At 46.1% G+C, this 24,310-nt stretch overlaps 1 protein-coding gene across 3 annotated transcripts in view; it reads right to left on the bottom strand.

Annotated features, from left to right (window-relative positions):
- Positions 1 to 49: 49 nt before the first annotated feature.
- Positions 50 to 24,310, bottom strand: part of LOC117776651 (transcription factor HIVEP3) — a 43,331-nt gene continuing 19,070 nt past the window's right edge. The window contains exons 1-9 of one of the 3 annotated variants that reach the window (XM_034610781.1): positions 20,872 to 20,980; positions 11,547 to 13,905; positions 10,364 to 10,665; positions 8,231 to 10,249; positions 7,261 to 7,406; positions 3,022 to 3,197; positions 2,755 to 2,856; positions 1,220 to 1,863; positions 50 to 1,054 (exon numbers count right to left, since the gene is read on the bottom strand). In XM_034610781.1, coding sequence (XP_034466672.1) covers positions 392 to 1,054; positions 1,220 to 1,863; positions 2,755 to 2,856; positions 3,022 to 3,197; positions 7,261 to 7,406; positions 8,231 to 10,249; positions 10,364 to 10,665; positions 11,547 to 13,554 — 6,060 coding nt within the window. In that variant the 5' untranslated portion in view covers positions 13,555 to 13,905; positions 20,872 to 20,980 and the 3' untranslated portion in view covers positions 50 to 391. Of the gene's footprint in view, positions 1,055 to 1,219; positions 1,864 to 2,754; positions 2,857 to 3,021; positions 3,198 to 7,260; positions 7,407 to 8,230; positions 10,250 to 10,363; positions 10,666 to 11,546; positions 13,906 to 20,214; positions 20,390 to 20,871; positions 20,981 to 24,310 lie in introns of those variants that run through there. The other 2 variants (XM_034610780.1, XM_034610779.1) reach the window with 2 other exon arrangements.

Below are 24,310 nucleotides of genomic sequence, written 5' to 3'. Positions count from 1 at the left end.
AGTCAAAAAATGTTGATCCTTTTTAATCTTTATTTGAATTGTTCTGTGCTGAATTGTTCTGTGCTTTAATTTCAGAGACACTGAGACATCACACTGTCAATTTCAGTAACAACTGGAAAAATGCAGGTGTTATAAAACTTTTGACCATATATACATATATATATACTGTATATATATATATATATATAATTTATATATAGATTTACAGAAACATTTTCACAAAGAAAAAAGTGCATTTGTTTATAACAAACCTGAATGTTGCCAAGGAACAAACATTTAAGTTAACAATAGTATTGAAAACTGTATAAAAACAAAGCAATAAAAAAACAAGACTAGTGTAGCAACCAATAAAGCAAAATGGGATGCATGACGCATCAAGTTGTCGACACTTTTAAGTGCTCTGGTCTGTTCTGGCGGAGCCTCCTTTAGCTCCTCCCTCGACTGGATCACTACTGGATGGTGGCTCCTCCCCCTCTGGCTGCTGTCCAATGAGACGCGAGGCTACGGCGGCTGCTGGACTGAAGGGCACCATCAAACGACTGTCTCTGAGACAGCGTTCCTTGGTCTCAGTGGCAGACCGGCGAGTGTGGGCGGAGCTGTGTGAGCTGCCATATTGCTTTGAGTCTGTGGTCTCCAACTCCGGTTTGGAACGTGCCGGAGCTGAGCTGAGACCGCACCGCCCTGACTGGCTGGTTCCTGCTGCCTGGTGCTCTGACCAGTGGTCTCCAGGAGTCCTAAGCCCTTGAGTTCTGGGGGTCCCGCCCCAGTGTGATTCGAACCTGGCCAGTGACAGCCCCTCCATTGGGGGAGACGTTGGGGATGAGGGGGTGGTCGGGTGGGACCTGGGTCTGGCCTGTACCATTTGGATTCCTCCGATGGAGATCATCAGATAGGGGACCTTGGCATGTTGGGAGTGCATGGGAAGATGGCTGAAGATGTTGTCTGCTGCTTGGTGGGCGGGATAACTTTCACATGTAGAAAGACGAAAAGCAGCAGGAAACAAGCTGGTTTCTGGTAATGTTGTCCTTCCACCAACTGCTGTACCTCTTTTATCCTGTAGAGGGAGCAAACAATTCATCATTATATTTGATGCACTTGCTCTGCTTTTACACAGGTGCTGTACTTGGAAACAGGAAGAGGAAAGTGCAGAGGAAATACACAGTGGTCGATTTCCCAGTTAAAATTTCAAGGCACACCTATTTAAAAAAAAGAGACTCACCAGTTGGACATGACTACCCTGTGTGCTGGGACTCTCCCACGGCAGGTATCCAGGGGTCCTGTGCTGTAACCAGAGCGGCAAAGGAGGGGTCCGGGCTTTTGACCTGTAGCAGCTGGTCGAAATGGGACGAAGCGGAGAGAGGGGTCTGATGGGAGATGGTCCTCTTTCAGGTGAAGGTGAGACATGTCGGCTGGGTGAGGACAGCTCAGTCCTGGGGGAGAGGCTGTGGATGGGTGAGGACAGCTCCAGACGGGGGGAGAGGCTGCGGCTGGGGGAGCAGCTCTCACTGCTGGGGGAGAAGGCTCTCGGTGACGCCTTCCAGCCCCGCCGGGAGAACAGAGCTCTCCTGCTGCCTGGTGAGGTGGCTCGTCTGCGGAGCCACACTCCCCTCGGCAAGTGCTCCTGACTGGGGCCTGCGGGGGCCTCGGGGTCGGGGGTGCCCTGTTGAGAGTGCCTACTGCTGCCAGAGCGCCCTCCTGTTGATTGGTGTGTGTCCGACGAACAGGAGGACGGTTGGTCGTCATGGGATACGGACTCCTCTTCCTCATCGTCATTGTCATCGTCGTCGTCCTCAGACTCCTCCACATCGGAAAACTGATGTTCCTCCTGTTCCTCTGAGCCACAAACACGTTCCTCACTTCCAGCTGTTTGCGCAGACACAGACAAACATACACATTGTTAGTGTCGTATCTGTTTACATCCACTGAACCCTAAACCTGCTGTACTGAATGTACACAGTCATAAATCTCACTAACATCCGCTAAAATCTGGCTTTTGCAATGGGAATGGATACAATCGGCATTCACTCCGCCGGGTCAAATTGGTCTGCAGTAGACACAAGTTTGTTCAAGTGATTGAAACATGACACCAGGGTGAACTTGGGTTTACCCGTGTTTGAAAAACCTGCGTATTCCCACTAATTTTGGTGTAAAAGAAGTATAAGAGAGAAAGAAACGTGAGCATTTTCAGGACATCATACTGCATCTTTCTGACAAACCTCAACCACCACCACCCACTGAACCAATTTCATAAATCAACTGAGGATGAAAAGACCGGAGTCTGAATGAATATGCTTCTGTTCACAAAATAGCTCAAAAAGTCTTTTGAATGGAAAGGCGGTTGAAATGGCGCGTCCTTGGCTGTGATGAGTGGAGTCTGTCAGCTAGAAGGAGACGTCATCAAGAGGGGTAGTAGAGGAAGGTTAGGAAGGAAACAGTGAGGTGGCGTTGACAGGGGCAGATGTCAGAGTTGGGGAGCGGTTATCATCATATTCTAGCGACACGTGCATGAGAACAAGGTATGCTTGGAAGACTGCTGCCACCACGGTTGCATGCTCTGTATTCTTTATTTATTTATCGAATACTTTTTCATACTATTTCTTATGCAAGGCCGAAGGGAGGAGAATAGAACATGGTGTTACGTAAGCTGTCGGAGCGACTACAATTCTTCACGGGCGTTCATCCAGCTGTGTACCAATATTTCTCTACAGCGGTGGGGAAACATGTGAGATGCCTCCCCCATCCCCTCTTAAGTACCTGTTTCCTCACTCTCTGGCTCGTCCAGTGATGACTCAGATACCCCCATCGCCTGGCATTTTTTCCCATGAGCCTTTGACTTCATGTGTTTGGTAAGGTTTCCTGGGAAAGGAACAAGGAAAGCGCATTAGAGAATTGCCCTCGACTTGCACGGGGCAAAGCGAGGACGTTTCAGCAGCAGAGGTAAAATGTGATCACCAGGCATAACATGACGTAACAACAGAAACCCAGTTTGTGTGTTCGAAGCAACTTCATACTTTTCCTTACCTTTGGTTTTGAAGGCAAAGTTGCAGTGTTTGCAAATGTACGGACGGACATCGGTGTGCGTTCGGATGTGCTTTTTCAGCATACTGGGTTTCTTGCAGCGGATGCCACACTCTCCACATATGTACTTCCCCCTGCCGCGACCTCGCACGTACACATACTCTTCATTGGACTTATACCTGAGAGATAAGAGGAAGAGAAACAGAAAGGTTTGGTTGCAGCAAAATCACAATTTGGGATTACCTTCATATGAAACCACTCAATGCATTAACAGCTTCTTGGTCCACACAACCAAAAACACCAGTCTCCTTGGCTGCAACACCTTCCACTCTGTTGACCAGTTACATCATAGACTTAAACATGGACGATTGGGTTCCACTTCCTACCACTAATCACAAATGCCAGAGTCTGTGCAGTGGTGAGAAGTAGATGAGTGGCACTGTGCAGGAGCCACAATAGTAAGGTGCCGTCGATACACGTGCTCGACCAATCACAAGCCAGACTTAGCTGTCAATCATGATGTTTCAACCCATTTGTAAAGGATCAAATATCAAACTTAACAGAAAACAAACACAACATCAATGCGATAAGAACTATCATAAATGAAAGAATCCATCTTTGAGAAAATATTAATTTGGCCTTTACTATTTAGTTTGGTCCATGAACATGGAGGAGGCAGGATTTATGACCTATACTGTAGCCAGCCATCAGAGGGCGATCAAGGTGCTTTGGCTTCACCTTTGGGGGAGTCGTCATGTCGTACATCTTTATATACAGTCTATGAATTACATGCAAACTTGCAGCTGGAGGAAACAAGGTTGATAAATTTGCGTCGTAAAGAACCAAAAACAATGTGCTAAAAGACGTTAAATACTCAAAAAGGAGCTGTGGACGAACTACAGAGTTGTTTGATTAATCTCTGGCTGACACAGTCATTTGACCTGTTCAAGTAAAAAATATTGATTAGTGCAGCTTTAATATTGATAGTGAATGTAGCTGTGGGAGTCTTTGTGCAGCGTACACACACACACACACACACACACACACACACACACACACACACACACACACACACACACACACACACACACACACACACACACACACACACACACACACACACACACACACACACACACACACAACACACTACAAGGCTTTCTTTATGGTGGCGGGTTGGGAAAGCCCCACCAAAACCCCAGCAGCACCCTGCGCTGTTTCTTCTGCTACACCCTGGGCACACAAGAAAATACCAGCTATTCTGCTGCGATCAGGTGGCCCTGCCAACAACAGCAGCAGCTACAGAGGTGGAAGGGAGGCCTGGCTCTGGCCAACAAGCTAAAATAGATACTATATATAAAAATCTAGTTACACATTTAGTTCTAGTCTATAAAAACATTGTTTATACTCCATCTTGGTGTTTACCGAGAGGTTATTTATGTGCACATTGGACCGCAGACGTTCTCTATCTGAATAAATTGTCCTCTATGAAATGCTCATCTGCTCTCGCCACTCATGAAGAGACGCACAATTCTTTCCTAATGATGAATATCCAGTGTGTTTAATTACTGGATATGCAGCACATCGACAAGAACCCAGGCAGTGTGAATGCTCCTTGTTGTATAACAGAACCAGCCACTGCAATTCATAACAAATTGTTACACAACTGTAAAACAGTCTCAACAGTAGCATTATGTTGTCTTCATTCAGTGGCTGGCTACTGTTTACTGGCACGCAGCATTTCTTCCTACTGCTAAAAATAAACACCCACAAGGCAGGAGTTGCACTTCACGCATCGAACGTTAAATCAGCAGCACGTCTCTCAGTAAAGTCGACTGTCAATCCGTTTCCTGCTCTGGCAGTAGCTCTAAGGCTCCCACGGCAGATTGGTGGAGGTTGTGATTGATTGATGAGGCCGAATGTGAATTGCAACACAGCAAACAATGAAACATACTTCAGTCCCAATCGGAAGCTTTCTGACACAAGCTCTGCTCAGAAATAATAATGACCATTTCCCCAGTGTGGTCACCAGTGTCAAGACAAATCGTCAGCGTTGACCTCTTCCACCTTTGAAATCAATCTGCATCTTTAGACAACCAGAAGGAAACAGCTTGTGCACACTAACAGGAATTGAAGCTCACGTACCGGAGACTTCCACTGCCAACAAGAAGGAACAACTAGAGCTATTTTCAGACATGTAAATGTCTGTACCCAATTTTTCCGAAATTTTATTTGTCTTTCATTTATGAAGAACGCGGCAGGATAATGTCTGGAACATTCAGGTGATGGATGGCGCCTGGGTAGAGCATGCAGGAGGAAGAAAACAACATTTACATTCTGCTGCAAAATTTGCGTGTTTTTCGTTCACAGCACATCGACAGCGGCCCTTATCATTAAAGGGGTCACGAATGAGGTTGTCTTTCCGAGTTGACATCTTTGTCTGCGTTTTGCATCCATTTCGTGGTATCATTTTTCTGCTGTATTCTCACACAGGCTCACTAGATATTTCCTGGTAATTTTACTATGGGGCTGGCAGGAAAAGTTCCAGACAATTGCAACTGACTCGAACATTTGCAGCCTCACATTCAGACCCTCTGGAATTTTTGGGGAAGATTTCCAGAGTTCATTGCTCATCTGAAAGCAGCTTATGTTTATTTAATTGAAGAGATGTGTTATTGAGAGAAAGCTGCCTTGATCCTCTATATGTGTTTCTTAGGTCTGTGATGCTAATAATAATTGTTCGTCACTGGAACAAAAACAAAGCTGCATGATGCATCTTCCTAAAAACAGTGTACTTCTCCGAGAAAAAATGAGAGGTGCACAGTCATGATTTCAAAGTGTTGACAAAAGGGATGAAGGCGTAATGAGTCCTAACAGAGTCAGCGTGCAAAACATTCAGCTGTGATGTCGAGTGAGTAGCTGCAGCTTATTTGCATGCACGGAAAAAATACAGCAGGACATCAAGGGGTGTATATACACAGAGAGAGGAGACATGGGAGGTTGACAGTGAATGAACAGAATATAATACATGGGAAAGTAAAACTGGAGGAGCTCCCAAAGTGAAACAGGCAGAGCCAGTAGAGGGAGAAGGATGATGGAGACAGACGGGGTGTAGAAGGAGGAAAGCTGTGGGCTTTAACAAAAACACACTTCTTGGATGTGTGTAATGTGTGTCTGCAAATGATAATTTGACTGGTAATTAGTGCCTTATCTATGGTTAAGCAGACAACTCATTCACGCTCAATGTGTGTGCCTCTATGTGCAAGTGTTGTCACACACACACACACACACACACACACACACACACACACACACACACACACACACACACACACACACACACACACACACACACACACACACACACACACACACAAATCTTTAACATCACCTCTAAACATTTTATAAAAATGCCCATCAAAAGGAAAACCAGTGTGTTCTTTTAGTTAATTGTCTATTACAAAAAAAAATTATATATAAACTGAACAATACAGACCATAGACTGTATATAAAGAGGGTTGACGCATCTTCACTTCCTCCCACTATCCAGAAATAAAACCCAAAATGTCCAGATACAAACTCTGTACAAAGTTTGGTCCACGTCCCATCCACTAACATAGAGGAGGCAGCATTTATGACCTATAACTGCAGCCATCCACCAGGAGGCGATCGAGACACTTTGAATGTTACAGACGCTGCAGAATTTCAAAATTCAGTTCTGAACACAATAAACCTGGGAAAGAGGACAGGCTGCACTGGAAAAGATCAATCAGAAATTTATGGAAAGCACAAATATGTGAATGTAGTGAAGTACAAACATTACACACACACACACACACACACACACACACACACACACACACACACACACACACACACACACACACACACACACACACACACACACACACGCACGCGCACTAACACACACGCACGCGCACTAACACACACACATGCTTCTATCTCTCCAAATTAGCACTTCTAAAATGCAGACGTTCATGCCAACAGCACAAGGAAAAAGCTTGGCTGCAGGTACAAATGAAGTCCCTGCTGGCTCTGCTGCCTCCCATCTGTTACTGTCGTTCTCTGCACGCTCTCATCAGCTTCTCATAGTTGCTGTTTCACTGTCACCAAGCATTGGTTTGTGACTGAATAACAGATTACTTGTGTAATGAGGCAGTGCCATTATTCACAAATATTGAATAACACGCATTTTGACAGTGTCGCTCTTGTAGCTCTTACCCGCCTTCAAAGATGCGAACACGAGGGGGCTCACTCTGTTTGGAAGTGGAGGGTCCCTCCTCTTCTTTCATCTCTTTAGGCTCCTCCTTCTCATGCTGCTGCTGATCCTTTACTTCAGTGACGGTGCTGGCTGGGGTGGCATGTAGCTACACTCAAGACACACAGAAATATTCAAAACACTTTAAAATAAAATCTTGACTGTTTCCTAAGTCAAACTAGATCAACCCTAACAGCCTAAATCAACATCCCCTATTTATCATTGTCAAACTTGTAATTCAAGCTACGCCACTTAGTAGGTTAGTTAGTTTATCAGATTTTGCAAAGTTCCCAAATTAACTTTTTTCACAAATACAGAAGTAGCTTCTTAACAAGACCATAGACTGTGTATGAGGATGGACGACATGTCTCTACTTCCTCCCACTAAGCAGAAATGAAGCCAAAATATCCCAGATACCAACGTCGCCATCTTGAGCATTTTGAGCGAGAGTCTGTAGCGATGGGGGATGGAGCCATGGTAGCGAAGTCTCACTGATACACACAGAAAATCAATTGTGTGTATCAGTCTCAGCCGTCAATCATGATGTTTCACCCTGTTTTTATAGCATCAAATTACTAATTAAAACCAAACATCACAGCAATGAGAACTACCTAAAATGACAGAAACATTTGTTGAGTCTATGTCCAATTCATTAACATGGAGGAAGTAGGGTTTATGATCTATACTGCATCCAGCCACCAGGTGGTGATCAAGACGCTTTGGCTTTTGGGGAGCTGTCATGTCATCCATCTTTATATACAGTATATGCTCAAAACCTGAAAACAGTGTATAATAGCAGTTTCCCTTTAAGTTCCCCTTAATGTGGTTTTATGTAAAACAGACACATAAAAAGATAATAGCAAAACAGTCGGTTTAGTGTTTATCAGACTGGTCTACATAAACATTCAGAGGGTGTATTGTGGTTATGTTTACCTCTGACACAAGCGGGGTCCTGCTATTGGCAGAGGCCAGTTTGCCTTTGGCCGGACTTGGGGCTGTGGCCATGGTGTACGTCTCTGCGCTGTGCTTTTGTTTGGAGCACAGCAGAGACAAGACCATCTTAGTGCTGAGGCCCGGCAGGTTGGGGTTGTGAGCACTTATGCTCCAGGTAGAGTAAACTGAGGCGCGGGCATCCCTCTGGACAGATGGGTTGGGTTTGACATAATTCAGGTAGCACCAGTTGACTGAGGTGGAGGTGTGGAGGCTGTGGTATGAAGGGGTGCTCCCTCTCCCAACTCCCTCCTCCACAACCGGCACCTCTTCCTTTTTTTGACCTGTCTTGACAGTCGACTCCTCCTCCTCCTCCTCCTCCCTGTTATGTTTCTTGGACACCTTCTCCTGCTCTCTCTCCACTTTCACAGTTGTCGCCTCCACCCTCTCAGGCTGATTCTTCTCTCCCTCATCCAGTTTTCTCCCAGTAGCTTTACTTTCTTCCTCCTCTCTTACTTTCTGTTCTTCATCTTCCTCCTCCTCATCTCCTGCCTTATGTTGCTCCCCCTCCTCTTCCTCTTTTACCCTTTTCTGGTGACGCTGAGCCTCTGTGCTGAGTTCCAGACTGGCTGCAGGAGAAAGCATCCGTTTACTTCCTCCAGCCCCCAGTGGGCTGTATCCCTCCCCAGATCCTGAGGCCAGCTCGGCAGGCAGAGACAGAGGAAGAACGATGTCTGGAGAAGGGACCTTCAGGTAGGACCGCTGCAGCTTTTCTCGCTCAACCTGACCCATGATGACCATAGCTGTGCAAGAGATGGGTTCCTGTGAGCGTGTGCAGGCCAGGATCTGGGATAGGGTGGTATACATGGCACTGGCATAGGTAGGTATATGTGTATGGAGGCGCACTGGAACCACAAGGGACACGACTGGTGTAAGCTGTGCCAGGCATGTGGCAATGACTGGCCGCATGGGGTGGTGGGAGATTGTTACAAGGGATTGACGGATGAGGTCAGAAGACATAGATGAGATGGAGGGTCCGCTGTCTATTGGAACATGTGTGGTAAGTCTTGGAGGAACAGGTAAGTATATAGACTGACTAGGTCTGGTACTGGAAGAGAACTGGAGAGGACCTAATGGAAGCTGATGCAGTGGTATACCCAAATGTTCTGACATGTGGATCTGCGTTGGGTGTATTGGTATGTGTGGAGGTCCTGACTGTGAATGTAAGAAGGCTCTGTGGATGATCTGGGTGGACAGCACTTCAGAGATGGCTGTGGTGCAAGGGAGTAGCTGGGATAGCGATCCTGGGGGAAATGTCTGTTGGCTTCTAGGCTGCAGAGGCATCACATCCTGAGGGGGTGGGAAGATTTGCGGCTGGAACAGCTGCACAGCCTTCCCTGTGGCCTCCAGACTGAACCGGGGGTTTGACTCAGTTGAACAGAGAGGAGGGAGGACAGAGCGGGATGGCCCAGGCTTTGAACTCTCTGCTCGAGACAACTGACTCATGCTGGCCCCTTCCTCTTGTTCAGGTTCCCCTAAGGTGGCGTGCTTCACCAGCAGACACTTTCTTCTTTCTTTCCAGGAGGATGTTGACTGCTGAGTGGACAGAGACCCATAGTCAAAAGACTTGCTTCTGGTGTCTGAGATCTGCTCAGTTTGCTGGGGGCTGGCTGGGGTCTGCTCTGAGGCAGAGCGCCTCATCTCCTTGTGGCTCTGATGGTGTTGGTGGGAAGGAGATGGCACCATCAACATCTGGGAGCTTTGGCTACTGACAGCCCAGACGACAGGCTCTGATCTCAATGTGTCCTCACAAGAAGCAGAAAGGCTTGAAGTGTGGGAGATGTTGCTCTCTTGACTGGGGGTGCGAGACAGAGACACAGATTCAAAGCTGGACTCCCCAGACGATTGGGCTGCTTCTGCCAGACGGAGTCTCTTCTTCTTTGGTGGCAGCTTCTCTGCAGGGAGCTGGGCCAGACTCTGGCTACGCTGGGGCCACTGGAACTCCTCCATTCTCTCTGCCTCCTAGGACAGATAGAGAGTTTATTAATTTATCATATAGAAAGAGTTGGCAAGAAAGGCAGTCAGTCGTACATAAATGCATAAAAATACACAGTACTCCTTTAAATAATCCTGTACCTTGGATGAGGATGCTGTCACTGGCGGTGACACAGATGGCATGTCAGCATCAGGCTCCACAGTTACAAGTATCTCTGGCACTTGGATGTTTGGCTGGCGGATAAGGCGAGATGTAGAGGGTGATGGTTTTGGCTGGGGTTGTTGTGTTTGCTGACTCTCTCTGAGGTCTGGTTCCTGACTTTCCATGGATATACTCTCCTGCTTCTCAAAAGAGCTTGTGTGTTGGATGACGGACACACCCTTCCTGTCCTGCTGCTGCTGTTGCTGCTGCTGTTCTTTTGGCTCAGTCTGTAAAGGAACACCTAAACACATATAGCGTAAACAAAAAAAATGTCATTATATCATACCGGTGTACTGTTTTTTGAATTATGACATTTACTTTTTAGTGAATTTCTGTGCCTAATCTGTAGTGTAGTGTTATTTAATGCAGTCATTTTTACCTCCTCCAAGGAGCTTATGTTTTCATCTGCACTTGTTTGTGTCTTACTTAGCAGGATTACGCAAAAACTACTGGAGAGATTACTACAAAACTTGGTGGAAGGATGCTCAGGAAAGAATATTAAATTTTGGTGGGGATCTGAATCAGGGGTCAGATCTAGGATTTTTTTATTTACTTTCTTTAACATTGTGACATAGCATGTTTTATTAACATTTACGTTTATTTCCCAAAGAATAATTAATGGATCTTGATGAAAAAAATCTGCCATGTTTAGGGTACTGGTATTTATGATTGAGTAAAATTTGGTGCCTATCCTAAACAAAATCCAGATCTAATTCATTTAAATGTGGTTTCATAAGGGGACCATAGTATATTTTTTGGCGGATCCACAATTTTTTCAACATCTTCACAGGGAGTAATTTATGGATCTTGACGAAAAAAATCAGGCATATTAAGAAGACTGATATCTATAAGTTTGTGAAATTTGGTGTGGCTTGATGGAATTTAAGGGGCCTGTTGGGCTTTGGCAAAGGTATGCGCTTAGTACCATTCTAGTTCCTTTCTGTTTTCTTTGCTTTACATGAATGATGTGAATGCAGATATTGACTTGTTATGTCAATCTTTCCCAAACCTATATGGGTTTCTCAGTTGTTAAAAGAGGATAGAAAGAGCTGGCTGACTCGGAAATTATTACTTATGCAGGATAAGGGTTATAATTTTATCAGCTGGGATACATAAACAGACCTGAGAGGGCCTGGCTGTGTTCCTGTCTGCTTGGCACTGGAATGAGGCCTGCAGAGCTGCCTGACACAGCTACAGATCCAGGGCTGGGAGGGTCCTCCTCCAGGCTCTCCTCTTTCCTCCTCTTCCTCACAGCCATGGCCAGTGCCCGGAACTTATAGTGCATCATCATCGGGGGGCGATCCTCCCTGCATGTTTTTCTCACATCCCTGCTCTCTTGTTCCAGCGTCTGGTGTCCTGGGCAGACGCCTCTGTGGGCCTCATAGCCTTCACTGTGTTGGAAGTGAGTGCCACATGCTTCACATTCAAACAGGCTGGGACTCTTTTTCTGTTGCTGTTGCTGCGGCGGCCTGGCTAGTTCACTGCCTCTGGCTGAGGTGGGGGTGGGACTGGCCCCTTCCAGCATTACCTCAGCTCCCAGGGGCACCTCTATGGCAGGTTGGCGCTTGAGCATACGCTGAACATGACCAGCCCTCATCTCCGCTACCACAGCTTGCTGCTCATCAAATGACTGGCAGAGACGGTAACGTCTGGGAGACATGGGGCCAGAGGTGGAGGGCTCCTTTTGGCTGGTGGAGGAAGGCATGGAGTGGCTTCTAATCATAGGCACTGATGACAGCTCCTGGGTACCAGGTGGATCTGCCTCAGGATTGTGGAGGTGCCTCAAACCACTGGGTCCGGGGGTTTCTGATTTGGGATCAAATGTGCTGGGATCTTTAGGAGCAGTAAATTTAGGTGACTCCATGCTGCTCTTCCTGGACAGAGAGGAGCGTCTGGGCTTCACGCTGTCAATCTCACTAGTGTCTACTACTGCTTCATTGATAGTGATGAGCTTCGTAATGTGTTCTATTACTTGGGTTTTGGGTACAGTGAAGGGAATGCTCTTTTCCTCCGTTCCTGAGGATGAGGAGAGTGAGGAATGATGTTGCTGCTGATGGGTACTGCGCTCCGGCCCCCCCAGTCGTCCATATTTCCCTAGAATAATTTCTGCATAGGTTTTGGCACTAGCACTGGGGGGACTAACTTGAGACAGGTCAGTGCTGCCTGATCCGGAAAAGTAGCCAGACTCTGTGCTGCCTTTACTGCCAGGGCCTAGAGAGGAAGATGAGGTGGAGAGGGAGGAAGAGGGATGGTCATCCGAAGAAACCCTGGGTCCACGCTTCCTTTCACTTAGTCTCAGTGCCAGCCTTTGCTTGACAGCCTGGGAGTCTTCAGGCCTCTGGCTCTCCTCTGAGCCTACCAGCACTTCCTTACCACCTTTCCTCTGCTGTCCCAACATCTCTTTAGAGGAGACCTTACTGTGTTGGCCTGTCTCTTCCTCAGACTCAGTGCTTTCTCCTTCTGTGTGTTCCTCTGGGTCTTCTCCGGCACCACTGCCCTCTGGTCCACTCAAACTGGGCTCATCACGACTGGATGCCAGTCCTGCTTTAATGCGATGGGCATGGGACTTGCGGTGCTTGTACAGGTTGCTCTTGGTCTTGAAAGAAAAGCCACAGGGAGCACAAGGGTAGGGTCTTTCTCCTGTATGGGAGCGAATGTGTTTCTGAAGAACGCTTGGCTTGGCACATGGACGGCCACAGTAAGTGCACACATATTTCCCTGGTTTCTGGGGTTTCTTCTCCCCTTTTCTGGGTGAGCTGACCCCTTCTAGGCCCTCTTGGCTGGACTGAGATGGGACCCCATGACCATGCTCACCCCGGGTGGAGGAAGTAGAATGGAGGGATGAGGTTGACGGGGAAGTTGAAGAGAAGAAGCTGCCTCCTGAGGGACCTGGGTTGTCTGAATGCTGCCATGCTACCGCTTGCTGCTGCTGTAGCCGAAGGAGAAGGTCAGTGCGTTTGGGCTGGCGATTTTGCAGGCGGCCCAAGGCTCTGTGCACAGGACGAGGATTAGGAGGCTGCTGGGGCTGCTGAGGTGGACAAGATCCTACTGAGGATTCAGCTGTCACATGCTGCTGCTCTTGCCTTCCAGAGCGCTGCCCATCAGCCGGACGGCTGGGCTCAGCCTCCATAGAGTGGGCAGGAGGCCTTACAGACACGCAAGGAAGGGCTCTTGGAGCCTCATGGGGCTCACCGCCAGGCAGCAGAAAGGTCAGAGGCCGGGGAACATTGACAGACTGAGTTGTAAATCAAAACGGAGGGCCTTTCTCAATGTGGGCCAAAAGTTATTCCAGATGACCAAATGAGGCATCATTAAAATGTGCCCTGGAGCTGCATGGATGCAGGTAAACATGGACCATTTCTCTGTACAAAAGAGCTCTGCTTCTGTCCAGCCTCAGCCATTCTAACAGCAATCACAAGGTCTTCTATGCATCTTCTTTGTTGTATGACGAGCGTGTCAGTCGTTCAGCTTCTGACGGGGTCTAAGGGACCACAGAAAAAGAAAAAGAAGCTCAAAGTCACAAAAGTGTTGACATATTATGTATTAGATTCTCTGAACAAGGTTTTGTCTCTGCATTAAAATTATAATAAAATATCCCCAAGTTTTCCTTTTTTCCTTTTCCCTTTGCAAGAGAAACCAGAAACACGATTAAAACAATGATAAAGTAAGGTCCTGCTCTGTTCACTTCAGTCAAAGTCGGGGCTCATTACTACACACTCAGAAACGGAACACACACAAGATGATATCCTAAGGGTTTTCAGAGAGTCTGCCATACTGTCTAGAAAAGTGAGGGTTGGAACAATAAAAAGCGAAAATCGTAGTGTCATATTATCAAATTCTTAATTGAAAATTGCTCCCTCATATCGTTATTTGACAAACAGCGTTAAGTTTCCTGGAGTAATGTTGACTGAGGTCAGTGCTGTAATGAGAACATCAGCGAGGTAACTGCATCAGCAACATGTTATTGCTCTCATCTGTCCTGACTTCACCTCATTATGAACAGTGTGCAGTGATTCAGGAGACAGGGGCACACCTAGTGTAAATCTATTAAGAAATGTTAGGTACAGATGTACGTATTTGCTATAGTAACACAATAACATAATAATCGTGACTCTCTTGATTCAACAGTTATGATCTCTTTCCACCTCCACTCAAATCAGACATACAGTACATGATGAAATATAAAATTAGCAACAGGCTCCTAAATGCAGTTCCAGCACGCAACATGGGTTTGATTTGCATCAATGAAAACATGGCAGAAGGCAGTGACAACAATGGAAATATTTTAGCCTCCTTCAATGAGAGTATGATGTGTATTTTTACTTTTAGTTTGGTCCATGCCCCATCCACTAACATGTAGGAGATTACATTACATGTATGGGATAGGTGCTATGACGTATACTTGAGTCAGCCATCCGGTGGTGATCGAGACACTTTGGCTTCACTTTTGGGGAGCATTAATGTCGTCCATCTTTATATACAGACTATGGGAGAAACACTATAGACTCCTATATAAGCTATTTATGTCAATCACCGTTTGTGTTAATGCAAGTTGTGCATGGGGACGCTGCATACATTCAAATACAGCATACAAAGATAGACTGTGTGTATGTGAGTGAGTGAGTAAGCAAGCTAATGCCACGATAATACTGATAATTTTGGTCACAATACTGTCATACCGTTTCATCACTACCCACAACTGGCCTGTGCTCAGAGCCGGGCCAACCAGGCAACAGCCACAGCACATGCACCAACAGAGGAGACCACATTGTCAGGGCACAGAGTCAAAACAAACATGGGAAATATAGCCTGTGCTTATCTGATCTGGCACCGGAGCTAAAGGGGGTATATGGAGGGGGGCTGTTTTCTAGTAGATAAGAGGACTTGACAGTAACTAGGTCTCAGCCTCTACCTCAGCCAGCAGGGTGCAGTGTTTATGAGGGGCCATGACGGGAGCGGTTGCTCATCTGTTGTAAAAGGGTTGCGTGATAAGCTTTTATTAAAATGGATCTATTGAAATAGTGCCTGCTCACACACCACTGGAAGGCTGCGTTTATGAGTATAGATGATCATGAGGACTAAGAGATGAGGCTACAATGAAATCTCTTCTTTTATCAAGATGTATGTTCTGTAATACTTCCCACTTACTACAAATCCTGCACTCCGTCTCAACTGGAGACACGGGATTCTTGTGCCGCAGCCAATCAAAACACTTTCTGGGAATGGATGGAGCCAATCATAACATTTTCACTGAGCAGCCATGCCCGACCACTGACAGTCCCGGCACAGGCTCATCCAGGGTATCAATCATCGTCGAGGAGGTTGACGCTGCTCGCGATCCCCCCCAAACCCCCCTGACTCTGTCAGACTCTGGAGATCAGTGCTTGCTGAAGGAGGACACTGTGTATGTTCACCTCACAGTCGTACCGCTCTGTGATGGTGCAGGCAGCGTGCACCACCTCTGACAGCTCGAGGAACATACCAGGAAAGAGGACAGCAAGAAAATGCTTTGCACCGATGTGGAACAAATGCAGAAACTGACTGTAAAGAGGTGAGATACAGAAAATGCACAGATGTTCTATAATATTATATATAAATGCATCTGAAGTGGGAGTAAGAAAGATAAAGTTAGATGACGTGGGGGAGAGAGAAGTGACTGAAGCAGCGATCCAGTGGCTGAATAAACAGGCCCGGCTGACGACTGCAGCTTAAGGTGGCTGAGGCGGCAGTGACAGTTTATTTTTTTAATGAGCCACACTCGCTCCATTCATATGTCTAAAAAACACACACGGCACAGTCAGCCTTCATTACAGTCAGTTTACAGTGGAAAAACAAGGAAAGAGAATCACTCTTCCTATTGGAAACAACTTGACAGATTCTCGGCTCCATATCCCCCCCCCCCCCCCCCCCCCCACACACACACACACACACACACACACACACACACACACACACACACACACACACACACACACACACACACACACACATCTGTTAGGGCCGATCATCTGTTTAGTGTGCGTTTTCTCCAAGCAGACCAGCGCTTTGATTACAGCAGACTTATACCATCAGCGCTTGGCAATTAGGCAGCATAACAAACCAAATCAACACCATTAAAATTCACTTCTTCAGCCTCGGCTGCAGAGGGAGGACTCGTGTATGTGGTGACAGCTAAAGATATTTCTGTCTTGATCTGTTGCAGGGGACACATTACTCTCTGGAGGTCCATGTAGAGAAGTTAGATCAGGGGGGAATGGAGCTTACAGAAGAGAAGAGTGCAGTTCCTCACACACAGAGAAAAGTGACGTGACAATAAAAACAGATGAATGAGGGGTGGGTGTGTGGGTAAGGACTGGTAAAATCCGAGAGGGTCCGGGTGTGAAGAGGGATGATGCTGTGCATAGAAAACAGAACTGGAGAGGGAGTTAAGCTCGACAAATCGTCTGCCTCGACCTCCCTGTAATGAATGTCTTTGTCCGTGTGGTCCGTTAAGAGTGTGTAAGTTTTAATGATCTCTGGCATGGCTGTTGATGCAGCCCTTAAACAGGGCGATTAGAAGGGTTTAAGGTTGAGGGAGAGCGCTGCCTACATTATTCATGGCCGTCTAGACTGCCAGCTCTGAGAGGGGGGAAACACACAGTCAGGGCCTGGCCAGGAAGATGAGGGGAAGGAATGCCAGAGTCGAGGCTACGTTGAGCCAAAACACACACACGCACACCCTACAGCACACATACAGCGTACAGTACCACTCTCTCCAGAGAAATACCCACCAGCGCACAACAAAGCCAAATCCGCTCTGACAGCTCTGACCAGCCAATCAGCTGCAGCGCCCTGAGGTGACCTGCCCTGGTACCACTCAGCCGATCCTCCTGCTGTTTGACGAGGGGTTTTCCTTTCTCATCATCCTCATTCCACGGGGATGACTTGTTATCAGTGTTGCCTATGACACGCAACACTTCAGTGCACCAGGGGGCTCATATACACACACACAATGATTTGACTGTAACAGTCGTGTAAGATAAAAAACACACAGGACGTGTGAATTTGTCTAACCTCATTGATGAGGGCGGGGAAAGGGCGTTCTTCCCTCAGTGCTATTTTTAGGCTGAGGTGCGAGCAGGAAGCCACTGATGCAGCTGTTATACAGTGTAATGTTCTTTTGACGGCAGGCGGATCAAAACCACAAAGCTAATATTAGTAGCAGTTTGCTAAACAGCAAACAGTGAGCACAGGAGCGTGTTGCCCAGTTCCAGTCTGACTCAATGCCACCGTATGATAATTCATACAGCCTCGTGTGTTGCATGCAGTGATTTGTTGTGTGAACTTCGTTCTGGTGTCTGCGACGAAAATGTGATTAACGACTGGTCCAGTGAGAGGAGAAGACAGAATGAGTGAGGAATGTGTGTGGACAAGACACATGAGTGTGTGTGTATGGACATGCAAAGGGGCTTTGTCAGCAGAAGCAGGCACTGATGTTTCTGCTCCCATGGGAGCCCTGACACACCCACACACCCACACCCACACACACACACACACACAGTTGTGTCTCTATGACTTCAGAGGACATCACATTGTCTTTGATTTCGTGGACTTACTATAACCTTAACCATAGTTACTACTTGCTTAACAATAACAATAACCATAACCTAACCTAAACCAAACCTAAACCTAACCTTAACCTAAGCCTAAACCAAATCTACGTCTAACATTAAGACGTCTTCACCTTAAATTTAACAATCAACATTATGGGGACTTATTGTTTGTCCCCATAAGGAAGATGAGTTCCCATAATGTGACTGTGTAAACAAATTTAGGTCCTCACACGATGAGTAATACCTGGACCACACAAACACACACACTCTCTTTCTCTTTCTGTCTCGCTCTCTCTCTCTGTCTCTCTCTCTCCTTCCATCATCTCTGTTGTTTCTGCACTTCCAAAAGTGTGTAAATCCTATAAAACAAACATTTAGCTCATCTCCAGCTCAATAAGCGGCTCGGGAGCTCGGCGGCACTTTTACAGTTAAAACTTCATTATCATGCACAGGAGGGTTCAGCCGGCAGAGTCAGTGTTCATTTCCTCATCAATACCCAGAAGTGGTGGTGCAGCTGGTAATGACGGATACAAATATGAGCTAAACATTAAATTACTTTGTGCCCTGAGAATAGATAAACCCTCTTAAGTGTTTTTAAAAAAATCTGCTGTCATACTGTACCACCCCTCCCAACACACATGCACACACACACACACACACACAAACACACATCCCCAATTTTTTCTCACTGGCTGTAGCCCGGTGCAGGTTCCTATGGAAACCAGCCTACTCTGAGCAACAGCAGATGGAGAGGGAGCTGGAGGTCTAAATTTATCTCCCAGCATCCTCTCTGACTACACTGGCAGCAGGAAGTGAAGAGGGGAAATGCTTGGTTTCTGCATGTGTTGACAAGCTGGCATGACCCTTGATATCTAACCTCCTTTGAGTGACGAGGGGTTGATGTCACAGCAGATAAATACATACGGTGCCACCTGACAGCTCAGAATTTCAACCAAGTAACACAACGAACAAACGTTTGATACTGTAGAAGAAGCTCTGCAGTATTATCAGAGTATAAGTTAACTCACACACTTTTCACCAGCACCAGCAAATAAACAACGCTGTCAGTCAGACTCAGGCCTCAAATCATAAGGATGAACACAAAGCAATCACAGAACCAAGAGGAGAAACACAACGGTTTGCTGAATGACTGGGGGGGGGGGGGGGGGGGGGGGGAAACCAGACTACAGAGCATAAGACCTCGAGTCATCAAGACTCACACTCACCCAGGAATACCTCTGCTGTCAGTCGGAGCAGCGCGCTAAGGAGGACGCCGTCTGAAAAAACACCACATACCACAGCTCTCACTCACTCTCTCCCTCGGCTCTGTGCGGGATGCGTGCAGGGATCGTTGCACCTCTGAGGCGAGACGGAAAGATTTCACAGGGCTTTGATAAGATTGGCAGCTCACGTCCGTTGCACTGTTGTTCACTTTGATTAAACACGAGCCAGTGAACTGCGGGTCAATACCGGGCCTTTGAATCAAAGGCGAGTGGCGAGGCAAAGCTGGGGTAATGCGCACCTCCATGACAGGAGAGGGATTGCACTCAGGAGTTTTTTAATAATACCCCTGCCAGAGGGAAATCTGATCCTGTGGTGACATAATGAACCAAAAACAAACTGACCGCATCTTGGACTAAATTGCAGGTTGTCATTTTATTTGTGGCCGAGAACTTTACAGATGGAAATCTTGATCTTTTTTGTGGCCACTTAGTTTGTCAATTTTAATTACATGTGCAATATACCGCACAACATAAGGTTTTTAACTCTGATTAGAGAGGAACAATACAATACAATACAATAAGTGTCTGCGGACGTTTTCCAACTTTTATAAAACCAGTGAATTTGAATCTATAATATCCATACAGATCAGACGAACCCTGTAATATACTGAAGCATCTCAGGTACATTATCCTGCAGTGAAATAAAAAAGCCAAGCTTAAACTCTTAAACCAACAACATACTCCTCTATGTACTAAGGTGCTAGATTATAAGGTACCAAATAGTAAATTTATGATGAAGAAATATAAAATATATACACAAAATACAAAATAACTTAATGACTAGTTTGCTGTGCCGGACAAGCAAAGTAAATACAATGAGGGACAGAGAAGAGAGAAAGAGGGGGAGGAGAGAGTGAGACAGGAGGAGGGGAGGGAGGCGCAGAGGGAGTGAGAAACAGACAGAGTTTAGATTACCTGACAGAGCAGTCTGGTCTTCCCCCTTAGAGACGCTTCACAGGCACTGTGAGACAAGCAGGGAGAGCCAGAGAGCGAGAGCGGATATGACTGTTTGAGTGGGTGTGTTGCAGAGACAGAGGGATGGAGAGAGAGAAAGAGAGAGAGAGAGAGAGAGAGAGAGAGAGAGAGAGAGAGAGGGGCTGGAGGTGAGGCAAAAAAAGAGGAACCGTGGAGAGAGAAGGAGAGAGAGAGGAGCGAGCTAAATGAATGTTTCCACAGCACAAATGTACAGTAAGGGAGGGATTAGGGGGGAGGTGTGGAAACTAAAAGCGACTCATAATCTGAGAGCCTGAGTAACATCTCATCATCGTCTGTGAAACCAAAGTAACAGCATCAAATGCCAAGTTTCTCATTACGGATGCTGCCAAACCAAGACATGCACCTATACACATTCAGGACGGTCAACATCTGCTGTTGCTTCTCTAACTCACACACGTTCAGCGGCGGTGGCACCCTGCTGATGGATACGATTACAAACAGGTCTAACACAGGGTTTTCCCCGGCAACACAGAACCCGGAAGGCAATACCTTGCAGTTATCCCCTCCTTATGAGCGAAGTTATCTCACTGTAGCAGCCCAGCGGCCTTGTTCCTATAAGGCAAACTCTCTACCTACACGAGGACGTCTCTTTACGTAAACCTTCCACTTCCAGCTGGATTGCCACTGTGCCGCATCTGTAAATGGATTCCAGAGTTGCATCCATTCAAGCAAGCCCCCGCAATACTCAGAACTCGGGCTCGGCCTATCAGCAGTGCAACGCGAGCGAGCGAGAAGGAGTGAGAGGTGGAGAGAAACAGAAACAAAAAGAGAAAGAGAGAATTCAGAATGAGCGGAGGTCCTGCTGTTCCATAGAGCTTTGCCTCACTGGCAGAGCACAGGAAGTGTGAGTCACACACTCTAAATAAACACACTCGCACAGTGACAAGCCGGCACACAGAACGGAGCGGATGGCTGGGCTGCCGATCAGAAGATACGCAGAGGGAACATGGTTCCTCACAGGCCAGCGACACGTGGTGGCCTGGTGGTACGTGTTGACTCAAAAGGAAAAAGATGTGGCTCTCCTTCTCTAATTGCTTCCATTCACTACATTTCTTTTTGTTTTTCCTCCTCATTCACCCACTTATTCGCTCTCAAAATCAACTCTGAGTTTTCCTCTTCCCGTGTGCTCCTCCTGTATATTTCCCCTTGTTCCTCTGCCTCTGTGTCTCATCTCTTAGTTTATTTGCTCCCACTCAATAGGAGTGTTGTTCAGGACTTGGTGATTACCCCTGGCTCTCTGTGGCTGCTGGCCGGCTGGCTGCTGTAGGGGACTGTGGCGGCCTGATGCTGGGCTTCTCTCACAGGCTGCTGGCTTCTCTGGCCGAGGCGCTGCATTGTGTCTGCCTGAATGCACTCATTGTCACTCTTTACAGCGCGCACCTTCTATACTGTACTTCCCTGTGAGGGACCTTCGCCCATCCGTCATCCCTTTGTCCTCTGTTCCCCAGAATGAGGGGTTCGGACGGGAAGGTGGCGAGGGCAGCAGAGGCTCGGGAACAAGACTGCCACTGTGGCGATGATTGACAGGAAAGTTGCGCTACACAGACGCAACGATTAGCGAGGCCGGGGACCGCAGACACACAGTCTGGTTAGAAAGCTAGAGGGAGCTGGGAGGTGTTAAGTCAAACAGCTTTGTAAGCGACAACAGAGACGATATTAATTTTGAAGACTGGGATCAATAGGGGAAGAGCAGTGATGGTGTGAAAGCGAGATTTCCTGTAACCATATGCTGCTCACTGGCCATGAGCTTGTCAGGCTCAAATTATGCAAAGCTGTTCTCAGTTACAGTAAATGGAAACAAGGGCTCTCCTGTGGTGTGGTGGTCACATGAGGCAATTTCACATATATGACACGCACCTACCAATACAATATGTTGCAGAGGCCAGCAACACCTAAAATGCAAACATCGTGCTTTATAAGAAACTTTGTGTTGTTTTGCAGCAGCCACAGACTATAATTTAGACCAAATGAGCGGTTTGAGCATTTACAGACAACCATGCACATGAAATATTTTTGGACTTTCACCCACATAAACTGCAGACACAGGCAGTCAGCCGGGCAAATATGGGCGTTTTCAGAGAGGGTCCTCTCTGTTCTGAGGGCAGACTCGGCCAGACGTGTGGTCTTGTAAACTGACCTCCACCCCGCTGGACACATGACTGTGGTGTTATGATAGAAACAAGATCTATTTAAAATGGGGGAGCCCACCTAGTGTATAAAAGCCACTTCATCACTTCATCACTTCGTTCTCACCCTCCACCTCAAAATAAAACTCACATAAAACTTAAACACATCTTATCCCGTAACATGAGGTCCAACCCGTGGTGGGGTGGTGCAGCTACAACACATGGTTTGATGAAACCCAGTGAGAAGTGGAACATCTGTTAGTGGCACCAGTGAACAGACACCGACGAGTGTGTGTTATTGAGGTATTGAAGTGATCACTGATGCAGCTGGTGTTATAAACTGTAAACTGTGGAGCTGAGGAATCTCTGATGTAAGAATCGTCACGGTGGCCGAGCAGCTCTGTGGATGTTGGTCCGGTGGTTCACCCTTTGGTCCTGACTGAAGAATCTCAGGAACTATTAAATGTATTTACATAAAGTTTGGTACACAAATTCAGCTGTACATTCTATTTAGAGCTGATTAGATAACAACTAGATTACTATAAATATTACACTTTCTTTATGTCAACATGTTAACACTGTCGGTGAATAATTTACACGGGATATTCTGACTATTAACCTCATTCTGAATAAGACCCTATTTTGATTATGATACGTACACGAGTCGCTAATATTTCATTCATATTTCTGTTTACATGTTACAAAGAAAAGCCTGATTATGCAGTCTGCGGTATATGTCGATGTCGCAACATTTAGTGAGAGTGACAGTTACCAAGTAAGCTAGCGGGCCACCATAATCGGAGGTTCCCCCAGTCTATGTCAATAAAGGCGAAATGCCCCCCCACCTTACTAAGGATAATATAATGTAATAGAGACATATAAGATTCCAGCAATACAATACATAATGATCAGAATATCCACATGTCTTAATTCGATTATTGCTTATGAGTATGAACTTATTTGTGTGAAAGTAATGCTGTTTACATGGTAGTGACTTACTCAGACTATTGTCTAAATCAGGTTAATATCGGAACATTGGTGTCTGTGTAAACGGTCATTGTGAGCATGCTGACGTTAGCATTTAGCTCAAAGCGCCGCTGTGTTTAAAGGAGTATTCAACATATAAAGCATTGCACACCCATACAATAGTGACCCATGTGAAAGTAATTATTGATCCTGAAGTGATCTGTTAATTACTTTTCAAGCAAATTGTAAATATCCTGACATTTTGTGACATTTATGCTCAGTCTACCATAATGATGTGGATCCACAAACTACAATTTATGCCTGTTATGGCTGTGCTGATGCTGTGCTATATTATATCGTCTTTCTCATGACGTCTCGTTCATGTAACATCTCAACTGAGGAAAATGTGCCATAGGTTGAACTCTTAGTCCTTTTCAAAGTAACAAAATATACCAAATTTAATTCAGAAAATGTTACTGAATATACAAGACTTGGGATGAAATTAAGTTAGAGTTAAGATCCAAAAAGATGTTTTTTATCAGAAAATATCTGAGTATAGACAATTTGTTTGGAAATCAAAAGTAGGTAGGATCAACAACCAGGTCTGGAAATGCTTTTTTATGATCCCAATTAGCATAATGAGGCAAAATAGGGTAAAAAATGTCACTTCGGGCATTAATTAAACATATTCAACTATTTGTTCAAATGTGGGGGAAAAGTTAAGCTTGTAAAATGTCACCAGTAATATATATATGTAAAAATATGCGGGGCGAGGGGCAAGAGCACTTTGTTTGAATATTTAGGAATAAGTGACAGCCCTAATATATCTGTATTTTATTATTTTCACAATAACAGATACAACACAGCGAATAAAGCCTGGTGTTAGACATGCAACCAAACAGCCAGCTAATGGAGTCAAGCAT

This window comes from Hippoglossus hippoglossus, chromosome 16, assembly GCF_009819705.1.
Source record: "Hippoglossus hippoglossus isolate fHipHip1 chromosome 16, fHipHip1.pri, whole genome shotgun sequence".
Classification (NCBI taxonomy): domain Eukaryota; kingdom Metazoa; phylum Chordata; class Actinopteri; order Pleuronectiformes; family Pleuronectidae; genus Hippoglossus; species Hippoglossus hippoglossus.
Note: the sequence above shows the minus strand (reverse complement) of the source record. Positions and strands in the feature narration are given on the sequence as shown.